This window comes from Neofelis nebulosa, chromosome 4, assembly GCF_028018385.1.
Source record: "Neofelis nebulosa isolate mNeoNeb1 chromosome 4, mNeoNeb1.pri, whole genome shotgun sequence".
In the NCBI taxonomy this organism is placed as follows: Eukaryota; Metazoa; Chordata; class Mammalia; order Carnivora; family Felidae; genus Neofelis; species Neofelis nebulosa.
The window spans coordinates 46541936-46567547 of NC_080785.1; the positions used below are offsets into that span (position 1 = coordinate 46541936).

Genomic DNA, 25612 nt, shown 5'->3' on the forward strand with positions numbered 1-25612 from the left:
ACATAACTGAGCTCAAATAAAGAACTGAATTATTTTGGAAATTTTTCTTGAATTTAGAATTTAAATTTCTATAATGTGCTATCAAACTAGAAAGCATATCAGTTGACATCATTTCAGATGTTTATTATTTCAGAGGACTGGGTTGATGTGATTTGGATAATATTTTACAAAGTAGTTCTTTTTCTCTTTTAAATTAAATTTTTAAAAAAATACTTATTTTATTTTATTTTAAACTTATTTTTATTAAAAATTTATTTATAATTGATGTATAACATTGGGTAACTTTCAGTTGTACAGTGGGTTGATTTATTATATGTTATATATTATAATATTACCGCCATAGTGTTAGCTAATACCTCTATCAGGTCACATAATCATCATTATTTTTTTGTGGTGGGAACAATTAAGATCTAGTCTCTTAGCAACTTCGGAGTTTGTGATACAGTATTATTGTCTATAGCAAAGTCTTTAAATATTCTTTTTTTAAACCCAAAATAATGCCACATGGTCCATCTCTAAAATAAACCTCCCTGTGATTGCATGTTTAAGTGGAGGATTTATATCCCATTCAAATTCCACAAACCTAGGAATACAGATACTGGGTGCTCCTTAGTGCAGTGGGTCTGAGACCTACAGCCTGAGATGGAGTATATTTGACTTCCTCTGAGTTCTGTGTTTCTTTGTCCAGTCTGGTAGACAGAACCATCCTGAAACATAAATGGTGAGGTTTTACAAGCCTTACTAAAAACATGCTGTATTTTTTGTGGCCATTTTTATCTGGTTTCGTTGTACCTATGTATGCAGGTGGGGTAGAAAGAAGGAGCAGCTGTTTTGAACAGAGAGCTCTAACTTCAGATTTAATCTCAGTGTCCTGGTTGTATTTCCTCCGTTCAGGCGACTCCTGGATACAGAGGATGAACTCAGTGACATTCAGTCAGATGCAGTGCCTTCTGAGGTCCGAGACTGGCTGGCCTCCACCTTCACGAGGCAGATGGGGATGATGCTCAGAAGGAGCGAGGAGAAACCACGGTTCAAGAGCATTGTCCATGCAGTGCAGGCTGGGATATTTGTGGAGAGGTAAAGATAGCTGTCATTCAATGACCAAAGCAGCAAAAGGAACACCAGTTTCCAACAACTGAAAGCTTTTCTTTGATTTAATTTTGGTGTCTTTATAAACCAGAAAATTCTGGTGGAAACAGATAGTCTTGAATGAGGGATTGCCAAAACATATCTATTTAATCTCTGTAGCATCATTAGGACAAGCGTTTGCCTTTGCTCAGAATGCTTTCTGTTAACTAGAAAAGATCTGGTTTGAGTTTTAAAAAAGGCCATCATCTAATCCATCATCCTTTGACATATGTGGATAGTGCCTGCATTTGGAACAGGGCAAAGATGCCTTGAGGTTGTTGACCCAGAGGGACCAGTTTGTTGAAAGGCTTTGAGTTCCCCATGACACTTTCCAATTTTGTTGGCCATTTTGCTCTTTAAGTTAAATTGCCCCCTTCCCCAGAAATAGATTGCAGTAATTGATTTCTTCTTCCTATAATCCTTACTGCACAAATCAATTTATTCTTCCTATGACCCTCATTACACAGTTACAGGTTTTAGAAATGCCACATTCAGTTCAGAGTTCACCTGGGACATTTTTCTTTTTGTTTCTGACAGTTCTAAAGAACAAGCTCTTCCAAATGGGTTGCCCATAGGAGTTCCTCATTCAGGTTAAAGTGCTACTTTGCATACTGTCTATGCTGTACTATAATTCACTTCTGGCAGAAGAAGTGACCCATTTTAATAATTGACTTTCCAATTTGGGGCACAGAGATTAATTTTTTTTTGTTTCTTTCCAATGGTTCACATATTTGGGATTGCTTTAATTTCTCTTGAATTTAACTCTTTCTTAGGCGACTTGAATGACTATGAAAAAGGTTGTAAAACACCATTACGTTTCTTGGTTCACCCAACGACATGACTTCTCATTATTTGTCAGCACTTAGTATAAGTGTGTGTCCTGCTAATTCCTGTTTGTAAGATATGACATTGCATTTCTCCCCTCTGACTTTGCCAGAATGTACAGACGGACATCAAACATGGTTGGACTGAGCTACCCACCAGCTGTTATTGAAGCATTAAAGGTAATACCAATGAAAAGATCTTACAGTGTACACGGTATCCTATAAAAAGTATAGTTACATTTGTTGTTAGAAAATGAGAGGCTTTCATGTGCAGGTTTCCCAGTCATTCTTGACTTCTTATTTTTCACTTATCTGTTCTTACAGTATCACAATCTTTTTGCCTTTGTCTTGCTAATTTTTTTCTTTCTTTCTGTTGTTTGTTTGTTTATTTATAAATGCTTATTTATTTATTTTGAGAGAGAGAGAGAGAGAGACAGGGGGAGAGAGAGAATGAGTAGGGAAGGGCCAGAGAGAGAAGGGGAGAGAAGAGAGAGAGAATCCCAAGTAGGCTCCATGCTCAGCAAGAGCCTGACACGGGGCTCAATCTCATGGTGGCGAGATCATGACCGTGAAATCATGACCTGAACTGAAATCAAGAGTCAGATATTTAACCAACTGAGCCACCCAGGCGCCCTGATAATTTTTTAAATCACACAGTGTGGGTTTCATATTTTTCTACATCACCATCAGAAGGATCTTTGCTGATCAAAGTGGTATCATTGTCTGATTATCTACTCTAAGCCCATTTTGTAGATGAAAAAACTGAGACTTAGTGAGATTTTTAAAAAGATACAGTTAATTACAGCCAGAGCTAAAGTTTGATACCAGAGTTCCAATCACATTGTAAGCTCTCAGTAACGTTTTACTGCATGAATGTATGCCCCCAGAACCCATGTATCCTACTGTTTACCCAAGACTCCCACTGAGCCCAAAAGTTCCATGAGAAGTTACATAGACATTTGAGTCTAAGTGTGCTAAGTCCTGGAGAATTATTTTGCCAGGCAAGCTCTTGGAATTGTATAGAATATCTCTAAAAGCCTCAAAGCGGATGTATTCCTCTAGATATGCATCCGTTCAGGTCCACTGGTTTGAGGTTATCCTGGCTGTACTAAAGCGGATCTGGCTTCTGGATTTGAGGGTGGGGCTGTGCTAAGGGCCAGATCACTTGGCTCCTTGAGATTGCATGATGTCTGTACATGGAATCATCCATTTGCTCAGGGACATCCTAGCATCATTACTATTGTTAAATGTATTGTTGTCTTTCTCTGAAACCTGAAACATGTATTACCTGATGATATTTTTGGAAGATAACTTAAATTACCTATTTATGGAATCAGGGATGGGAGTGCTTAATTCAATGTCAAGAGTGAGCCTTTTGGGGCCATTTTGATTATATATTTCATAGTCTCTTTCTCTTGCTGCAAGAACATCCACTAATTGAATTCGTGAGACCCTATATTCAGATTCTCAGTTCTCCATTTTCTGTCTCTTAGCTCATCCTAAGAACAGGAAAGATACTCAAGAAGGTTACAGCAAGAAGACACGTTTCCTGTCACTCCTTTTCAATCCCCCCACCAGTGCCCAATACATTGGTGAAATTCGTAGCGACATTTCTCATTTAATCAGTGAAATCGCTTCACGAGATCTGATGTTTCATAACACCCATTATGAAGCTGCATTGATTTTCCTAAGTGAACCTGAAACATTCAATGAAAGCTTAGGGACATTAAAAGAAGCCTTTATCTTATAATTTCTTCTTTTATTGTGAACATCAACACAGGTGGTTATACCTGTGCTAAGAAATTTATGAAAATATTTCTTCTAAATTGGAGCATCTTTTCTATGCAAAATAACTGAAGAAAATGTGGAGCAACCTGGGATATCCATGAATTGTTATTTTTTAGCTTAGGGAAAAGTAATTCTCAGATGAGCACATGTTGTCTTTCTGAGGGGAAAGGAACCTAGATGATACAGCCCAAGAATAAGTACTAACTCTCCAAATTACTACCCTTCTCCACAAGTATTGCTGATAATGTGCATAAGGCTAAAGCTTCCCTTTTTCTTGATCCTGTCTGCTGTTTACTGGGGAAGTTCAAGATCTTTTTACAATGTAATATTTCTACCCCACCCCCCACCCCCACAAGACTTTGGTTTTATCTGCAGTGGATTGAAGGTGAGTTGGCAAGATCACACAGATATTCTTTTTTTTTTTTTCTTTCCTTTTTTTTTTTTTTTTTTTTTTTTGTTTTAGGTGGTGCCTGTTAGGAAAGGTTATTTCTACTTCATTGCCAGCAGTTTATATGGAACCACTATTGTTTCCTTCTATTATAGAAAATTTCCTGAAAGACTTATAAAATACAATTCAGTAAAATAACTATCATGCCACTGTCATGTTAACCTTTGTGATTAATGTAAGAACATGGCATAAAATCACACTTAAATAAGAGAATAATTAACCACCACCAATCTCTAAATTTGAAATTTTTGTTCTTTTAATTTTTTCTATCCAATATATGCTAGCTTCTCATTTGGGGAGTTTTCTCTCTAATCTTTTGAGGTGGGGTTATTGAAATTATAGAAGTGTTGTTATTGTTTAGAAGGCAGCTGTTGTGTAACTTAGAAAGAGACACCCTGGGCAGACTCCAGGTTTAAAGTGGGAGGAAATGAGGAGTTTCAGGCTATGTTAGACTGATAGGAAGTTCATGAAATTTTTCTTCAGGAATGGGCCTTGGGCCAAGTTTGGTAAGACAGGAAGAATGGCTTACGACAGTTAAAGTAGGTGCTTGTTAAAAATGGAGACTCCACGTCCCGCGGCAGGATTCTACAAATCCCTCACCCAAGAATCAGCATTTTTTTCCTGAGCACCTTGGGTGGTTCTGAAGAACATTAAATTTGGAGAATCACAACTACGGCCCTTTTAAAAATGAGTGGCAGACTCTGGAAAACAGTGTGGAGGTTCCTCAAAAAATTAAAAATAGATCTACCCTATGACCCAGCAATAGCACTGCTAGGAATTTACCCAAGGGATACAGGAGTGCTGATGCCTAGGGGCACTTGTACCCCAATGTTTATAGCAGTACTTTCAACAATAGCCAAATTATGGAAAGAGCCTAAATCTCCATCAACTGACAAATGGATAAAGAAGTTGTGGTTTATATATACAATGGAATACTACTTGGCAATGAGAAAGAATGAAATATGGCCTTTTGTAGCAATGTGGATGGAACTGGAGAGTGTTATGCTAAGTGAAATAAGTCATACAAAGACAGATACCATATGTTTTCACTCTTATGTGGATCCTGAGAAACTTAACAGAAGACCATGGGGGAGGGGAAGGGGGAAAAAAAGGAGGGGGAGGGAGGCAAGCCATAAGAGACTCTTAAAAACTGAGAATAAACTGAGGGTTGATGAGGAGTGTGAGGGAGGGGAAAGTGGGTGATGGGCGTTGAGGAGGTCACCTGTTGGGAGGCGCACTGGGTGTTGTATGGAAACCAATTTGACAATAAATTTCATATTAAAAAAATAATAAACATATTCTTTATTTAAAAAAATAAATAAAAATGAGTGGCAGGAGAGAACATCCATCTCACTATTCACACTCTTCCTCCTGTTTCTCTAACTCCTAATATTCAGAATAAATAATTACTTCTTACTGTGATGATTTCTCAATTTTCAGTGACAGCCTTTCTCTTTTCTATTCATTTGAGAGAATAGGATTAAAAAATCACAAAATGTTTTCCCACCTACTGAGTTGTCTGTGGACTTTTCCTTAGGACTAATGGTCAGACGATGGATGGCATGACAATGGCAATTATGGTGGCTAAGGTGAAGCTTTAGGTCTTGGGTTATCTTAAATGGCCCCACTGTCTATGGCCTGGGCCCTGTTGGGCATTTAGGGCATGAGACCTCAGTCACAGCATATATTCACTGAGTTTACAATGCCATCTGTTGGCAGTGATATCATTGGGACTGTTACCTGGATCTGCTACCAAATGGCATTAGCCAATTCCTCTCGTCTTTCAGAGGTTGCCATCTGCAAAAGTGGGGAAAGTAACACCTATTTCTAGAGTTGTGAGGGCTAGCAAATGTACATTAACACTTCTCTCACTGAGCCTGGCACAGAAAATATGCTCAATACTTAGAGCTATTTCTTTAGTTGTTATAATGGAGGAGAAATTATAGAAGGCTGAGGTGAGGTTACCAGTAAGTGTCAGTTGAAACAATCCACTGAAACCCTTTTGGAAAAGTTTTGTTTTCCCTATATATGATTTAGTTTTCCTGTGCCCTGGCATCCAAGAGAGAGACTCTAGTGGCCTTAGGATGATCTTTGGTGGTTGGGATGTTTGAGACGGGACAGGATTGGAATAGCTGGCTGATGTTGGAATGCACTGAGGGCTAAGGTGAGAGCCACTTAGGTTAACAGTTCCAGACCACCAGAGTCTCTTCCAGGGAAGCATCTGACACTTTACCTTGACTCAGCATGGTCTCACATGGGTCCTTATTGGCATGCTTATGGCAGGACACTGTCTTTACTGAAAGTTAACCCCCCCCCTTTTAAGTTTATTTATTTATGAGAGAGAGAGAGAGAGAGAGAGAGAGAGAGAGAGAGAGAAAGAGAATATGCACAAGTGGGGAAGGGGCAGAGAGAAAAAGGGAAGGAGAGAGAATCCCAAGCAGGCTCTGTACCACCAGAGATCTGTACCACCATGAGATCATGACCTGAGCCAAGGTTGGAAGCTTAACTAACTGAGCCACCCAGGCACCCCTGAAAGTGAAACTCCTGACACAAGAAACCAAATAACTGTTGCTTTAACTATTGCTTAAACACACTTTTGTTTACTACATCCACAAGTGGCTGACTATAAGTCAAAGACACATCAGACAAGTTTACATATATCTTGGAGTCTATATCTTTATAGACATATAAGCCTTTGAACTTCAAGAATGGTGTGCGAGGAGCACCTTCAGCTTAGGTCTTAGTTTTACTTTTTTTAGTAAAGTGACTTACAGATTTGAGGGCTAGGTTCTCAGATCAGTGACTCCAAAAGTGGTAGCATTTTTCTGTTTTGTGAAATGAAATCTTTCTCCACGGTTTTAGCTCAGCAGTTTGAACTGAAGTGACATATTACTTGTATTCTGTATCAGGCATTTTTCTGAAGATTTTAAGTGGGTTAATGTTTTCAACTGTGGACTAAGGAAGTCCATAGGTAATAGTAAGGGACTGGGGAGAAGTTTGGAGGAGGGAAGCACCCTAGGTTGTTGTGAAGTGAATAAAAATGGGAAGTTCAGCGGTACAGTGGACAGGCTTAATGGAAAAAGCTTGAGCTGAAGCATCTGTTGACTGTGTTTGTGTCCTCGCCCCCACTCGTGTCTATAACACTTCATTTGTGGTGCGTCTGAGGGAAATGCACTTCTCAGTTTTCTCATCTGTAAGATGTGACCAATACTGCCTACCACTTAGGGTTGTTTTCAGGGCAAATCATGTATTTATCACACATCACAATGCCTAGCATGTGGTAGGCACTCCATAAATTAGAGCTGTTGTTACAAATAGTAAGACTACTTAAAATTATTTTATCAGTACATGCTACTTATGTGTGCCAAATTGGAAAAAGTTTGAGGGCGGAAAGGGTGTTAGAGTTTTGGGCTGTGAAAATCCTGGGTGAGGGTTATGGGGTAACTCCCAAGTGGGGAGACTGGTAGCTGTGCAAGTGGCTATGGACTAAGGCATTCTTTCTCCCTGCCCTGCCATGCAGGATGTGGACAAGTGGTCCTTTGATGTCTTTTCCCTCAATGAGGCCAGCGGGGATCATGCACTGAAATTCATTTTCTATGAATTACTCACACGCTATGATCTGATCAGCCGTTTCAAGGTCAGTGCCTCCTTTTATTTATTTATTTAATTTATTTTAATTTTTTTTAATGTTTATTTATTCTTGAGAGAGAGAGAGAGACAGAGCTTGAGCAGGGGAAGGGCAGAGAGAGAGGGAGACACAGACTCTGAAGCAGGCTCCAGGCTCTGAGGTGTCAGCACAGAGCCTGACGTGGGGCTCGAACTCACAGGCTGTGAGATCATGACCTGAGCTGAAGTCGGACGCCCAACCAACTGAGGGGCCACTCGGGAGCCCCACTGCCTACTTTTAAAATATGCATGCATTGTCCACCCTTGCATGACTTTTGGGCTAAGACCAAGAGAATCCTTTTAATATGGACTGAAAACTGCTGTGGGTGATTTGGGAAGCATCATCCAGACAGCCGCTTCCCTGAATTCTGCAGTGGGAACTTTTCCTTAAGCCCTTGTCCAGTGGGGCTCACGGCAGGCAAGAGGCTGGAGCCACACAGTTTGATCATAGTCTTCCTAGAAGTACAACCGCAAGTGTGGACTAGCAGAACTCCCCTACAACTCGGCCTGCGGATCTCATTTCAGCCTGATTTCATGTATTGTCAAGCACTCCTGGCATGGAGACAGTAATGGAGACAGAGTGTGCATCTGCTGTCTCTGCAAACTTCTTTCCCCACCACTTGGCTCAGATTCAGACAAATGCTCTCACTTATCATCTGTGACAGATCATCGGTATTTCCCAGCCATTCATGCTTCAAATTAATTCTTCAACTTTAAGTAAAGAGCATGAATTGTTTTCAGTGTTCAAACCCCTCTGCTTTCTAATACCATGGACTCTAGAGGTGGGGCCAGGTTCCTCAGGGAATCTGTGCATTTGTCCAGTGACCTTTATTGTACCATGTTCCTTGCACTTCTCTCATCATATGGATGAACCTCTGGAAATCACAGGGTTTTTGTTTTTTGTTTTTTGTTTTTTTAATATAATGCCTTGATTTCTCTAGACAGCACAGTTCTTTATCACTTTCCTAACACAGGTGGAGGTGTATTTCTTACATAGCCATAAATGCAGTGGTCCTCAATTACTTTTGTATCAAAAATCTGCTTGAAAACCTGGTGGATACTCAGTTCTTGTGCACATATGCACATCTTGTAACCTAACACTTCAGTGACTCATGGATCTCTCGTGAACAGTCCAAAGAACCTAGGTTTATTGAATCTTCATCTTAAAAATGATAATGACTTAGTCTCTGACATATGAGAGGCAACATTTACATTTTTAAAAACCCACAAATGGTAAATATTGAAGGATGTGCCCAAGGAAGAACATGTAATGGATGCTCACAAAGCGTAATAGTAAAACATTTTCCTTTTTTTTTTTTTCCTTTCTAACGTGATGGTTAGTCTCCTGGAATACTGGAATACACACTCTCTCTTTTTTCCCCAGTGTTATATTTGATAATTTACTCTAAACCAAGGAATTTATCCAGAACAGAAATACAGTGAATGTTTTCAGGGGCCCCTTTTTTTGGTAGAAGTATTTTGCACTAGTCTTTATTTTCTGCCACACACAAAAAAAGCAGGTATGTATATTATACATATTTGAGACAGAAAAAGAATTAGGCTAATTGGAAATATTAATCCAAATTGCAATGCAACAATAATAAATTGCCAAGTAATAGAACATATTTTGTTGTGTTTTTTCCATGTGTCCAGGGCATACAATCACTCCTTCTAAAGGGCACAGTTTTCAGGAGGTGGCAGCCTAAGTTTATTTTGCAATGATTTTACAACTTGAGATCTCTATGTACTTTATGTTTCCCCCCCAAATAAATGACATATGCTACACAGCTTGTATTCATTTATTTCTCTAGAAATAAAAGACTTGACCCTTTGCTTGAGATATAAATGAACACCTACCTTTCTGCCCTAAATGTCTTTGAGATGATCCTGTTTCGTTCCCCCTGGAGCTAGAAACTGAGCACAAAAAGCAATTTGCAGGGCAGACTGTTCTTAAACCAGGGACTTCCCGGGAGATTTTTCAAATCAGCTGATAATTTGTTCAGTGATTTTTACTAATTTTGAAAAGTTCACGTTTCTTCACGTGGTATGTTATGCCTCCAGAAAGAGGCAGCTAGAGTGCCTTAGATTTCTGCTGCCTCACTTCAGGCTACCAAATCACTAGCTAATCCACCTTCCTGCTCTCTTTCAGATCCCCATTTCTGCTCTTGTCTCATTTGTGGAGGCCCTGGAAGTAGGATACAGCAAGCATAAAAATCCTTACCACAATTTAATGCATGCTGCTGACGTTACACAGACTGTGCATTACCTCCTTTATAAGACAGGAGTAGCGGTAAGTACGGACAGGAATTCTTAGATGACACGAAAAAATGTGATGATGATTTTTTTTTTTTATTGGAGGCACAAGAAGTGCACTGGTGCGTGGACTTCCTGCTCCCCCAAAATCGCCTAACCAGTCACTGAAGGTCTTGGGGTTGTTCATTGCCTCTGATATTTTCTCCATCCTGGACTTGATGAAATGAATATGAGATAGTGACTTGCATCTTTAGTAGGCTATGGCCAAATTAAATACAATTTCTAGAACGAAATCTGTATTTCCAGATATGGAGAGTAGTACTATTAACCTCTTGCTATGGCCAGTGACAGTGCTATCCATGTATACTGGAATTGTACCAATGTGCCTGGCACCCACATAACACACGGTTAGCTTTTGGTTTAAACCACTAGACCTTTTTCACAAGGACTATGGTTATTCTCATCCTATTTATGTGTGTTTGATTTGTTTGGCCTAAGGGTCAATGTTACTTCTAACCATGTGAAACTTTTCTTGCTCGTTTTGGCCCAACATTTCAACTCTTTAGATGTTTTTGAATCTCTGTTCTATAATCCATTGTATGAACTGACCTGTTTAACTTGCTTATCTATGCCTTTTCCCATTTTGCTTTGATGGGAGCCATTAATTTGACAAGATATAGCTATTAGTGACAAACAGCTAGTTCTCTATGTTGGTTCTCTTGTGACTTTTTCCTTTGAAATCTTCTTCAGAGTTGACATCAAGGTAGACATTCTTCAGCTATGGTTATTAATTAGCCCATAAACTCAACACATTTGTTATTTTTTCCTCTGGGGCATGTTGAAAGACTTGGTCTAATGTCTCACTGAATTAAAAATGGAACACAGTGGGAAGAGTGTGGGCTTTGAAGCAAGATATAGTGGGACATAAATCCTTGAGTAATTACTTATTAAATTTTTGTGACCTATGATAAATTGCATAAATCTCTGAGTCAAGATTTCCTCATTCTTAAAATGGTGAAAAAATATTCCATCTTGTAGAAATACTGTGATGGTTAGGAATAAACTATGAAAAAGATGAAGTGCTCTATCTGCGTCATAAAGGAAGCTCAACAGTAAGGAATTGTTGTTAGTAAAACTTTGCTGGACTGCCCCCAAAAACCTCGTATCAATGTTCAGTTCTTTTTTGTTGTAAAACAGATTTTTTAAAAAAACTTTAATATTTATTTATTTATTGAAATTAAAAAAAAATGTTTATTTATTTTTGAGAGACAGAGCATGAATGGGAGAGGGGCAGAGAGAGTGAGACATAGAATCCGAAGCAGGCTCTAGGCTCTGAGCCATCAGTACAGAGCCTGATGCAGGGCTCAAACCCACAAACAATGAGATCATGACCTGAGCCATAGTCGGATGCTCAACCAACTGAGCCACCCAGTTGCCCCACGTTTATTTATTTTTTGAGAGAGACAGAGCACGAGTTGGGGAGGAGCAGAGAGAGAGGGAGACACAGAGTCCAAAGCAGGCTCTGAGCTGTCAGCACAGAGCCCAATGTGGGGCTCAAACCCATGGACCTGACTGCGAGATCATAACCTGAGCTGAAGTTGTATACTTAACTGACTGAGCCACCCATGCATAAAGGGGACCTGTTTAATGTGATAAAAGATTTTTGCCAGAAACATAGATCAGGCTTAGTTAATGGTGATTCCATGAAGGCATGGAACAAAACAGGGATGCCCGCATTAATGTTGCCATTGAGCATTTTTCTGGAGGTCTCAGCCAATGCAGTATCGTATCTAAAAAAGTTGAAGAAGTATCGTGTGAAAATAATTTTACCATCTCATGTAAAAAATCGAGAAAATCAACCAAAAATTATTACATCAAATGAAAGTCCTCAATAAGATCTAGATAAAGTAGCTATCCTCTTGACTGGAAATTAACAAGTGTAATAGAAAAACACACATTCCTGAGAATTTTTAAAAAAAAATCAATAAATTGCTAATGAATAACTTTAAAAGTGATAAAAAGGAAACTGTAAAACTAAAGGGCAGAGAAACAACGTTTAAATAAAAAAAGAAATACATTATATTTTTTAATGTAAATCTTCAGTGTTATATAGATGTCAGTTTTCCTCAAACTAATCTATAAATTCAAAGCAATACCAATGAAAAGTAATGAAACATGATAAACTGAGTATGAAATATATGTAAAATAGATATTTCACAACTGTGGAAAAAACAGTTTTGAAAAAAATGTATGTGATGCAGTAGTTCTTATTCTACTAGGTATTAAAATAGATGCTGAAACTATAGTAATAAAAGTAAAGTAATATAATAAAGTATAGTACTTTAGTAAAGTAAAGTATAGTAAAAGTAAAGTATAGTAATAAAAATAAAGACAGGGTGGTCAGGGCACCTGGGTGACTGAGTTAAGTGTCCAACTCTTGATTTTGGCTCAAGTCATGATCTCACTGTTTGTGAGATGGAGCTCCATGCTGACAGCATGGAGCCTGTTTGAGATTCTCTCTCTCTCTCTCTCTCTCTCTCTCTCTCTCTCTGCCCCTCTCCTCCTCTCTCTCTCTCAAAAATAAAATAAATAAAATAAAGTAAAATAAAATAAAATAAAATAAAACAAAATAAAATAAAGACAGGATGGTATTTGTGTAAAAATAGACAAATAGATGAATGAAATTGAGTAAAGTTTCAAAACAAAACCCAAATTTATTTATTGAGCACTTATTATGTACTAGGTACATTTTTACAGGATGAGGATACATTGCTGCTCTTACAGAACTTCTTTTCTAGTGGGAGGTTATAAATAGAAGACCAATGAAAAAATAAACAAAGAATATATCGTAGTGTTCTGTAAAGAATTAAAATAGGGCACCCACACAGACAAAACTGGGAATTTCATTAGACAGTTAGGAAAGGCCTCTCTCTGGAGGTAATATTTAATCTGAGATGGTCATGAGTTTTGGCTTGAGCCATGCCAAGGACTGAAGAAGAGTATGTCGGTAGAGTTAAGGTGGAACTAGCACATATCCCGTCATGAGAGAACAGCTTTGCAGCATTCAAGGAGCAGAATATAAAAGTACATGAGGGGAACAGTGGTACAAGACAAGTTTGGAGAAGGTAGGAATCAAACCAAGTTTGGCTTTATAGGCCTGAGTAACGAGTTTAAGTATAGTTTCTAGGTGCAGAGTGAGGCCTCTAAAGGATTTCAGACCGGGGAGTGATGTGCTCTGATAAAGATTAGAAAAGTGTTACTGTGGAGGATAGATTTTGAGGCAGCCTGGTGGAAGAGGTACTGTAGAAGTCTACCAGAGAGATAATGGTAGTTTGAACACGGAAGGACAATCCTGGGATACAGAGACAAAAACATCTGTCTTTGAGGTAGAGTTAAAAGGACTGGGTGGTAAGTAGAATTTAGAAATTTAAAAGAGTACATCTTACACCTTTGGTTTGATAAATGCGGTTGATGAGAGAGCCGGGTGGCAAAACAGGCTTTGGGAGAGGGGGAGTCAACAGTTTTGATTTAGATATGTTGAGTTTCAGATCCTTATTAGACATTAGTGTGGAAATGTCCAGCGGGAAGAGAATGAATGGAGTCTAGACCTCTGGAAAGAGGTCAGGGATTCTCATGTAGGTTAGGAAATCTACAGCATATCAATGTTATGCAAAAGACATGGAATTAGATGAGATTATCTAAGGAGGGGGTGTGAATAGAGAAGTAGAAGGGGCTCTACACTGAGTCCTGGAGGAGTCTAGAGTTTAAAATGAAGGTAAAGAATTAGAGCCACTAATGGTAACTAAAAAGGAGTGGTCAGTGACATGGAATAAAAACCAAGAGAGTACAGTGTCATGGAAGCCAAGGAAGGAAAGTGCTTCAAAAGAGAATAGTGAACTGTGTGACACATACCAAAATGTCCAGTAGGATGAGGATAGGCAAGTAACCACTGCCTTTGGCACATGGAAGTCATTTGTGTCCATGGCTTGAGTGGTCTCAGTGCTTTGGTGAGGATGGAACACTGAGTAGAGGATAATGAAGAAAGATTGCAGGTGAGAAGGTAAGGATGTGTGTGTAGATGACAGCATTACAGGGAAAATGATTCAGTTCAACAAGTGTTTTGAGGACTGTTGTTCATTTGGGGGGAAAAAGAATGTTATTGTTCTACTTTAAATCATTTGCCAAATGAATTAAAGATGTGAATACAGAAATAAAAATCCGATCACATTAGAAGAAACTATGAGAATATGTTTATGTACTTGAAAAAGGAAATTCTTTCTTAAACACAAAAGTTATATAAAAATATTGATTAAGCTGAGTATATTAAAATTAAAACCTGTAGGGTAAAAAGAATCATCATAATGATGTAAGGAAAATATAGAGAGAGCAAGGATTAAGATCCAGGTTATAGAAAGGAATAAACAAGAAAAGACACAAATTCAGTAGAAAGTAGGAGGAAACCCATTCACAGAGTTACGATTGCCCTGTTATAAAGTCTCTGCCATAGGTAGACTTTGGTCTCCCCCCACCCTCCACTCCCCAGTTTATATTGTTGAAAGTCCTAATCTCCAGTGCTTCAGAATGTGACTATATTTGGAGATAAGATCTTTAAAGACATAATTTAGGTCACATAGGTGGGCCAATATGACTGTTGTCCTTATACAAAGAGGAGATTAAGATTGTAGATATGCATGTGCACATAGGAAAGGCCATGTGAGGCCACAACACAAAAGTGGCCATCTGCAACCTGAGAAGAGGGCTCTCACCACAAACCAACCCTGCCAATGCCTTGATCTTGGACTTCTAGCCTCTAGAACTGAAAAAATACATTTCTCTTGTTTAAGCTGCCTAGTCGGTGGCCATTTTGTTATGGCAGCCCAAGCAAACAAATAGAGTAGCAGAGCCATGATTTGGTCCCAGGATTGACTTCTAACACCATGCACGTATGTATTTAGCTATACTTCTATAATACCTGTGGCCAAAATAGAAACATAAAAAAATAAGCCCCTGGTATTCTTACACCTCAGTGTCCTCATGTGATCCCTGAAAACATTGTGGTGAGGATCAAAATGGATGTAAAAACGTACTTTGGACGCATCTATTCAACATGTATTTAGTCGGTACTTTCTGTGTACGGTGTACAATGGAGATATAAAGGTGAATCATACGTAGCTTTTTTAGCCCTCGAGAAAAACTCCAAGTATTTATGCTAATGCAAGTTATCATTAACATGAATGTTATATTCTAGCAGCCAATGATCATGATGTGCTGCATACTGTTCTTAAATGAGCTCGTTTGCCATTGAATTTTCATTATCAATTCAGGCCATATTCAGAATCATTCTTAAATATAGAAACTACTTCCCGCCCACACTCTCTTGGAAATGCAGCTCAAAACAAATTTCTTTCATTGCAAGCTTACAAAAACAGTGGGGAGCATTCTGATGAATGGAGAGCATATTGTTACTCTAACCTTTCATTACAAACCAAGAGGGGGAAAACGCTTTAAATCATTTCAGTTTTATAAACTGTAAGACACGTAGGGAATCAAAACATCCTATTGATAAAGTGATGTCTGGGCTTCAACATCAACAGTATTACTCACTGTAATCTGTTTATATTACTCATTATTGCTTAACTTAGATTCTGAGGAGATGCTTGAATCCTTTCAGAATTATTTTGCCTACTTTTAAGAGAAAAATCCTTGAACAGAAGTAGACTGAAGAGTTGTTGATTGAATAAATATGAATTAGACTCCGAGCTCCAAAGTTTGATTTAGGTTTGATTTAAGAAAAGATTCCAAACTGCAAAGCCATCCCTTGGCCCCTTTCATTGCTTTTGTCAGGCAAGTGCCATTAATTTTCCTTTTGCTTATTTTTTTTTTAGAAGGGAGAAGCTGTATATCTTGTACTTTTGATCATATATTTTGTCATCATATAAAGGAAACACTAAGCACATATAAATGGTTAAAGAGTGCTAAATAATTTTATTAGTCTTTGTGGTCAACAGAATTTTTGCCCCCATGATTTGCCCTCTGCTGCAACACTAATGGTACCTTGGATGCCAAAACACGAATACAGTGAAGGTTCCATCAGGGTTCCATGAAGTAGGGAGATGAGCCCAGATTCTCCAGGAGGGCCCAATGTACATGTGGGTCCTTGAAAGTCAAGAGGTGGCAGAGAAAGTGTGAGGACTCCACAAGCCGTTGCTAGCTTGAAGATGGAGGGGGCCAAGTGGAAAGCACAAGAAGGAAACGAATTCTGCCAATGCCCTGAATGTACCTGGAAACAGAGTTTTCCACAGAGCTTCCAGAAAAGTGCACAACCCTGCCAACACCTTGATTTCAGCCATTTGAGATTCTCACTGGAAAATCCAGCCACACTATGCTGCTTCTGACCTACAGAAGAACTGTTGACCAATAACTGGGAGGTGTTCTTTGAGCCTTAAGTTTGTGGTAATTTAAGGTAGCAATAGAAAACTAATATAGGGGTGGAAACATTACAGAGAAACTGTCATTCCCATATCAAAGTCATAACTTGCTAATAATGTCCCCTCTAGCAGTTTTGCCCATGTCGTTTTCCTTGAGGTGTCCACTGCCCTCCACCTGCCCGCATGCCCACACATACGGCGCTTGCTTCCTGAGTCATGCACTACAGAATTCGAAGTCCACTGCTGCCAGTTGTCACGGCATCCCTGTTATTGAATTAGTTGTGACACTCATATTTTATAGATAGGGAGATACTGATAGGATCTGTGGCTTGTCCCTTGTCACAGTTTGATAACTCTGGAATACAATTCATGTGGGACTTAAATTTCTTACTTTTGGGTTGTCATAAAAACTTCTGGGTTCACACTAATTAACTTGGAAAAGGCAAGAAGATCTGGACCATATTAAAATACGGAGGCCAGGGGCTCCTGGGTGGCTCAGTCAGTCAAGCATCTGACTCTTGATTTTGGCTCAGGTTATGATCTCACGGTTCGTTGGATTGAGCCCTGCGTTGGGCTCTGCACTGACACCATGGAGCCTGCTTGGAATTCTCTCTCCCTCTCTCTCTATCCCTTCCCCACTTGTGTGCTCGTACTCTCTTCTGTCTCTTAAAATAAATAAGTGAACTTAAAAAAATATGAAGCCTAATTTCCCTCAAAATAACTTCTTCCACCTTCTTTGTCTCTATTAATGATGCTATCTAATACCACCCATTATTTTGTTTTGTTTTGTTTTGTTTTGTATTTTTGTCACTTAGGCTAGTAATATTAGGACAATCTTTAATTCACTCTTATCCTTGACTACAACCTCTTCTGCCCACTTGCAGTCAGTTGACTGCTATGAGTTAGCAATGAATTCTACCTTCATACTATCTCTGCATCCTGTAAGGACTTTGCCATGCAGAAGTACTGTTCTTATTTCTCCCCCTCACTGGCGTGCTGACCGCGTTACCCTCTTGCATGTAAACTTCATTGCCTGTTGAATCTGGTTTGTGTTCCTCACTCTGGCTTCTAGTGCCAGGACTCTAAGTAGCCCAAACTCCCACTCCTCTAAAGGGAATCATTTCCTTACTCATGATGAATCAGCTTTTGATGCTGGGACTGGCTCATTTCTTCATTCTTCTGAAAATGCCCTCTTCCATTTCTTGTTCTGTCCAATATTCAAGGTCCATCTGTGAAGCTGTTTCTCACTCTTTTTTCTTTTCTTTTCTTTTTTTCTTTTCTTTTCCTTTCTTTTCTTTTTTTTTTCTCTTCTCTTCTCTCTTCTCTGTTTCCTTCCCTCCCCTTCCCTTTCTCTTTTCCTTTTTTTCTCTTTTCCCTCCCTTCCTCTGTTCCTTTCTTCCTGTATCCTTCCTTCCTTCCTTTTGTGCCAGATACCATCTGTCCTTCTTAGCCTCAAGAAACAGAACTGATTTCTAAGCATCCACAGGGTATTTTGAAAAGCAAGGGTGTTAAAATGACTTTTAAAGGGTATGGTCTTATTTTTTTTGTTGTTGTTTGCTTATTTAAATCATTTGCTGGTTTTGGTTTATTAGAAGTAAGATAAGATCTTGTTAGTGTATTTGGGCAAAGGGGAGAAGTTACACTGATATTTGTAATAGAACCATAATTATGTAGTTATTTAGAAGCCTGCTGTCTGGGCTGATGCTCTGTGATTCAGATTTGTTTAGATGGTGTACTGTCTCCCAGTCATAATCTTTTTATTGATTGACTTATTGATTTATTTATTTAACAATAGGAAAAAAACCCTACACTTATATTTATTTGTTTTCCCATGAGTTTAAATCCTTGAGGGGTAAAACATCACATGGGTTTGTGTCCAGTGGCCCTACCAGGAAGGTTGCTTTGGAATTTGGCATGAATCATGCCACTGTTTCCATGAGCATGAATTACCTTTCCTCAGATACTCTGGTTTTGTTGGGTGTCTCACCAGGGGTCACCTTTTCTTTGTACACATGGACACTCTCCTGCCTAGAGAGAATTCAGTTTCACCTCTAGTGTAAATATTTTCTGTTTTAAGAAGAGCTGTGTGCTTCCAGGAACCCTGCTTATAGCCAATAGGAATAGCCTTGGACTACAGTGTTCCAGACATACTTGTCATTTTAGAAGCTCTGTTCCAAGCAGGGCTTGACAGGCTCCAAGATAGCCTCATGATCTTATCTTAAAATGTTAACTTTGGGGGCACCTGGCTGGCTCGGTTGGTTAAGTATGCAACTCTTGGTATTGGCTCAGGTCATGATTAGGATCAAACCCCATGTTGGGCTTTGCACTGACAGCGTGGAGCCTGCTTGGAATTCTCTCTCTCCCTCTCTCTCTGCTCCTATACTGCTCACATGCTCTCTTTCTCTCTCAAAATAAATAAACAAACTTAATTAAAATAAAATGTTAACTTTGCATGAGTTTGGAGAAAGAGATACACTGGGGGATGAGATGGGTAGAGACAGTGAAGGCCATCGAGTGGGGACAGGGTGTTGGTGAAGAAAAGAAAGACATTGCCAAAATGAAAAAAATATATGTATGGAAAATAGCAAGAGCATGTGTAATATAAAATTATACCTATATAATTTTATGTAAAACTGAGTAAACACAGGAACAATGACCCAAAGGAAATGTGACAGAGATTCAGTGGGAATTCTGGAGACCTAGTATGTGGGTCTTCACATGGCTAGCTGTGTGACCTTGGGTAAGTCATCGAACCTCTCCCAGCTTCAGTTTTCTCATCTAGAAAATGGAGGCAACAACAGTACCTACCTTACGGAGTTGTGTGTATGGCATGAGTTTCTGTATGTGAAGCACCTGGAATACTGCCTGATGTAAAGTGAGCCCCTGTAGGCACTAGGCCCGATGAAAACGCCCCTCACTGCTTTCAGGGAGGGCACTGCAACTTCAGTTCACTTGCATTTCTTAATTATCTTAAATGTTAATTTCATTTTCTTGGTTTTTCATCTTAGTCTGTGTTTATGTCTTTCTGTTCCCTGTAGATCAGTTTGTATTTTTTTTAACTGTATTTATTTTGAGAGAGAAAGTACAAGAGCATAAATGGAGGAGGGTCAGGGGAGAGAGACAGGGAGGGAGAGAGAACCCCAAGAAGGCTCAACTCTGGTAGTGTGGGGCTCAAACTCATGAACCATGAGATCATCACCTGAGCCTAAATCAAGAGTCAGATGGACTCAATGGACTGAGCCACCCAGGCACTCTAGCTTGTATTTTTGAAGTGTAATCTGTCAAAGATGCCAGAAAGTTTCCTGACATTTCATGCTGAATTCTGCTAGAAATCATTTGCAAAAGTGTAGCGGTTTTTTTTTCCCCCTGAGTATCTCTATGCTTATTCTTTTACAAACTGTAGGGTCTTTTTTCCCCCATAGGTTGTCTGTAGTTTATTTATTTTACCCTCAGTTATCCACAAAGAAGGTAATAATTCTCAAGAAGTTTTCAAGATGAATATCAAAATTAGTAGTTAATTGGGAAGAAAAAACAGTTGAGGTGGGAATTATGAAAATGTATGTGTTAATTTTTAATCATTTTGTACTAACTTAAATCAAGTAAATATATTGTGTTCACTAATCTTTAATTCTGACTCCTGGCTCTTTTCTGAATTCTGCTGATGTGGGTACTCATATTTGTCTTGCTTTAACCCTGCTCCTATCTAAAATTTCTAGTTTCATTTCTTCAAAGGGAAATGGGAACTTAAAGATACTCATGAAACAAACTCAGGGCAGAATCCCTCTAAATTTTTATAGTTGTTTCCTTCTGTCTAGACACTTGCCACATTGTCTAAATCATTGAATTTAGGTACGATAGGTAAACAGTTATATTTTTGTGTTCCTATTTTACTGTTTTATATCATATTTAATTATGTAATCATAATAACAAGTGCAACTTGTCAAAACAGGGTTTGGGGTAAACCACACTGAAACTTGTGAGTATTGATTCAACTAGTAACAAAAGTGAGCTGAGGGTCCCAAAGGTTGGCTAGCAGTCATGGATGTTCTGTCATGTGGGCATTGGGCAGTACGGTTTACAGAAGGGATGGGAAGCATCAGTGAATCTCAAGTTATTGAAATGGAAGTCAGTTAAGAGAGCTTGAAATATGCAGTGGCTATCAAATTCTAATATACGTCAGAATTGTCCGGATTGCATGGTAAAACACAGATTGGTGGTAAAATCCAGAGTTTCTGGTTTGGGGTGATTGGGGTAGGATTTGTATTTGTAACAAGCTGACAGGTGATGCTACCTCTGATGGTCCAGGGAACACGCTCTGAGAACCTTGGATTACAGCCAGTTTTGGTGGCGTGGATGGGGAGAGGTCTTCTCAAAGATCAGCACGCATAAGGTAGAAGGCCAGGTGTTACCTTTCCATCTGTCTCCCTACCCACTTTCTAGTGGAGAGACATCAGGTTTTCTGTGTGTTCTCTGTGTGTTCTTGGTATTGCATTGAAATTTTTAATACATTTTTTTCTGTGTCTACCCAGAAACTTTATGTGGAATTTGGGGAAGAATACAATGAGGGCTTTTAAAGTCTTCATGTTTGTTGTTTTTTGCTTCCTGGAAAAAAAAAATAAAACTACTCGTTGGCTTTTTTTTAACCTTGCTGGGCATGCTGCTCTCAAATCACATGTCCCCCAGTCTCCTCGCGGGAAAAAAAAAATTCTGTCTGTCAGAAAACGTGTGTTTGGCAACAGCTTGCCAGCTGCAGGGCGGAAAGACAGCGATGTGGGTGTGTTGTCAGCAAGCTGAAGACTCTGTCTGAGAAAGAGACAGATTATCTGATTGCCCTGTAATCTCCCTTTCAGAACTGGCTGACGGAGCTGGAGATCTTTGCTATAATCTTCTCAGCTGCCATCCATGACTATGAGCACACTGGAACCACCAACAATTTCCACATTCAGACCCGGTGAGGATGTTGAATATTTGGAGAAGAGGCAGGAGGGGGCAGGGACCGAGATTGAGAAGTCAGAAAGGTGTTAGTCACCTTTCTTTTGCATGGTTGCTCTACCTTGCGTTTCTGAAAAAATCAACTTTTCAACAAGATATCAGCCTGGTCAACTTTGACCAAGATTTAGAATTTGAGAAGCCATCTGCTCCCAATTCTCATATTTTATTCACATCAAATATGGATATCCTTTTCTTCTCTATTCTGATGCTAGCTATTTGTTTACTTATACAGGGACTATGCATACTATTTGTACTAGGCGGTAGAACAGTTCACATAAAGGTGAAGATGCCAAGTAGACTAAATCAGCGAGCATGGGCCAGGCTTGGGGTGTTTCTGTTGACATGAACAGTACCTGAGCCTTCTTGCCCTATGATCTCCGGGATTCTGGGGAGGCTCTTCTTATCCTTCTTGATTTTATCCCTGCTCTGTTGAGTGCTTGCATTGCTCCCTCACATAAGGCCTGGGGAGCTAGGTTGTCTCACGTAGACCTCCTTGCTATAGACAACCTATGTACCCACTGTAATGAACCTCTGTGGGGAGTATTAAATATGGGTCCAAGTGCTCCACTCTGAACCTCTTTACTATAACAGATATTGCTAACTTTTTTTTTTTTTAAACGAAGCTTCACATTTTTCCTTAATATTGCTCTCAGCACAGAATTCCAGGCAAGCAGTCCCAGTCAATTGTCTTTTCCATTTAGGATGAAACCTTATCTGTCCTGTCCTGGCCCAAGAGCTTACCTTCTCGGAAGACAATTATATGGAACTCTGACAGTAGGGTTAATAGGGCCTTGGCATGGGAATCAAAAGAAGCTAGAATTTGGGGAAAGATGGCATGGCTAAGAGGAAGAACGTAGCAGGGAGAGATGAGAATTTAAACCAACTAAATACTTGCTGTTTCACTTGAAAAAGCAGGTGCACACTCCAGATAGGATTGTGTTCATTAAATCAATTGACATGTATTTAATGAACCCAACACTTAATTATGGGGTACACAACAGAAGACAGTACTGTCTGATCTCTGTTCAGAAGGGGAATTGCAATAGATAGCAGCAGACAAAGGGACTTAAGCCATTAGCTTCATTGTCTACCTCCTGCTTCTTCACATAGAGGAGCCTCAGCTACTGGGAAGCAGCCTTTTGTGGTTCACTTGCAAGGTCTTCAAATATAGGGAATTCCTCAGAGCAGCTCTGCTTAGTGGATGTCTATGAGTGGAGCTTTGCTCTGAGGACAGAGGCTGTGGTGAATAGCACTTGCTGAAGGAAGAGAGGTGGGTGGACTGTACATGGGTCTTTGCTGGAGACCAGTGTTAAAACCAATCCCAACTCAGAGGAAATGGCTTAATTACAGCAGCTGGACATGAGCTTAATGTCACAAAATATACGTCAGTTAGAGCCTGACTTAAAAGATATAAGACCAGACCTTTCACCACGAGATTTGTATGTTTTGTGTTATCTCCATCGGAGTGGGGATATTCCAGTGGGTTCAGGTGTACTTCGTTTAGAATAGAATTTAAACATTGGCTTCTTTGATAGAACTTTGTTCAAAGCATCTCAGCCCGTGTGATCCCTGCACAGAAAACTAAATCTGTGACCTGGTTCTTTGTCCTTTGATGGTATGTTAAGCCTAACACTTTAAAGGTATGCTAGATATATCCCAAAGTGTGGCCAACGACAGTCAGCAGTTATTGTGGGGAGCAGTGGCTGAATTTTCAGAAGACCTTGCCTTTATCCCAACCCTGACACTTAGGTACTATGGGGCTCTGTGAAGTCACTTTAGATCACTGAGACTCGGCTTCCTTGATGAGCAACAAATAACCTGTAATAATCTAAGATTTCATTAAATTGAAGATATTGAAATAGTAAACACACAGCTCTGTGTTTGGTGCAATGGTCTGTAAGAAAGTGACTAAAAACTGTCATATAATTCTTATCATCTTTACTCTCAATTTTACACGTATGACTTTGACACGGCAAATTTTAAGATCAAGGCACTACCAGAGGAACTTGGCACACTGTACCTATCAAGTGGTATGTGTTAAGAGAATTATAATGATAATAAACAAATTCTTTCATTGAATAAAAATTTTAAAAATTAACGTTATTCCAGAAGATACAAGGAAGTTTGAGTTGACCCATGTTTTATGAAATCACCTTTGCTACTAGTAGAGATAATTGAGATCTGGTTATAGAATAGTTTTCAGAGAATTCTCAGGTTGGATATCACATATTTCACATTCACATATTGACATTAAAATACCCTACATATATCTATTGATAATTTGTAGTGTTTGGTTTTAGCTTTTTGGTTGATATAAATGGCATGGGGCAAAGATAATTATTACATTTGGAAAAAAGATGATGCATTCTAGCTTGAGAGAGTTACCTGAAAAATCTCAACCGTTTAACATCCTAAATTATTTTCTTGGCTTTCTATTCAGGTCTGACCCTGCTATTCTGTACAACGATAGGTCCGTATTAGAAAATCACCATTTAAGTGCAGCTTACCGCCTTCTGCAAGAGGATGAGGAAATGAATATTTTGATCAATCTCTCAAAGGACGACTGGAGGTAAGGATGAGGCAGGAGAGAGATTTGGAGGCCAAGAAAGGAACCGTGAGGAGAGATGAAATATGCTGCTTTTGGAGAAATAATACCACTTGAAATGTTTATGGCACCCTTTCTTCTGCTTACCCCCACCGCTCACCTCCCTCCCTTTGCTCTCTCTCTTCTCTTTCTCTCTCTTCCTCCCTCCCCCCCCCCCCCCCCCCCCCCCCCCCGTCTGTCTTTTGCTTAACACAAATATTCAAATATATTATAAGTACTTTGGAAATACTTGCTGTTTGTTACCTTAGGAAACTTGTGTTGCCTTTATCTTCTGCCCCTGCCCCCCCTCCCCACCCCGGGAGTAGAATTCAGTGATTCATCACTTGCATATAACACCCAGTGCTCAACACAAGTACCCTCCTTAATACCCATCACCCATTTAGCCCATCCCCCACCCACCTCCCTCCATCAACCCTCGGTTTGTTCTCTGTTGTAAAGAGTCTCTTATGGTTTGTTTCTCTCTCTTTTTCCCCCTTCCTATATGTTTCTTAAATTCCACATATGAGTGAAATCATGTGGTATTTGTCTTTTTCTGACTTATTTCACTTAGCATAATACACTCTAGCTCTATCCACGTCACTGCAAATGGCAAGACTTCATTCCTTTTGATGGCTGAGTAATATCTATATCTATCTATCTACATTGATATCAGTGCACACACACACCCACACACCCCCCCCCCCACACACACACACACCACATCTTTATCCATTCATCAATCAGTGGACATTTGGACTCTTTCCATAGTTTGGCTATTATTGATAATGAGGCTATAAACATTGGGGTACCTGTACCCCTACAAATCTATATTTTTGTACCCTTTGGGTAAATATCTAGCAGTACAATTCAGCAAATTCAGTAAAGTCACAGGATATAAAATCAATATATAGAAATCAGTTGCATTTCTGTATATCAATAATGAAGCAGCAGAACAAAAAAATCAAGGAATTGATCCCATTTACAATTGCACCAAAACTAATTAAGATATCTAGGAATAAATATTAGCTTCTTAAAATCTGAGTTTTTTATTTAAAATATGTTTTTCACCTTCTATTTGATTTGAACTTTTCTTTAAAACTTTCAAAACTTCCTAAGAAAATTATTTTGACGCTCAAAAAAAAAATCGTGGATAACTAATTCTAGTGCCTAAATGACATTATGTGTCTTTGAATGAATTTAGGCACACCTGAGTTTGAATATGGACATGGCTACTAGCTATATGACATTTAGGAAGTTACTTAACCCCTTCACACTGTTGTAAAATTTATTTTCTAGAAAATAGATAATAAAATTTATCTCTTGCTTTGGTTAATGTTATGACAAAGGATATAACCCATTTAAAATGCTTAGCACACTTTGTGATGTATATGGCAACCCTGCAAGTCATGTAAATGTAGGTCAGGTGTTTCAAAGATTAGAGGCAAAACCATTTATTTTATTTAAAGTTTACTTATTTTGAGAGAGAGAGCAAGTGGGGAGG

At 39.1% G+C, this 25612-nt stretch overlaps 1 protein-coding gene across 11 annotated transcripts in view; it reads left to right on the forward strand.

Moving 5' to 3' along the window:
- Positions 1-25612, forward strand: part of PDE1C (phosphodiesterase 1C) — a 516106-nt gene that overhangs the window by 394936 nt on the left and 95558 nt on the right. For all 11 annotated transcript variants that reach the window (XR_009260337.1, XM_058724658.1, XM_058724659.1 and 8 more), the window contains 6 exons: positions 895-1077; positions 2066-2132; positions 7709-7825; positions 10004-10144; positions 21386-21486; positions 23968-24096. Coding sequence is in view for 10 of the 11 variants with exons in the window: in XM_058724658.1 (XP_058580641.1) it covers positions 895-1077; positions 2066-2132; positions 7709-7825; positions 10004-10144; positions 21386-21486; positions 23968-24096 (738 nt within the window). In the remaining variant the exon portion in view is untranslated. The remainder of the gene's footprint in view (positions 1-894; positions 1078-2065; positions 2133-7708; positions 7826-10003; positions 10145-21385; positions 21487-23967; positions 24097-25612) is intronic.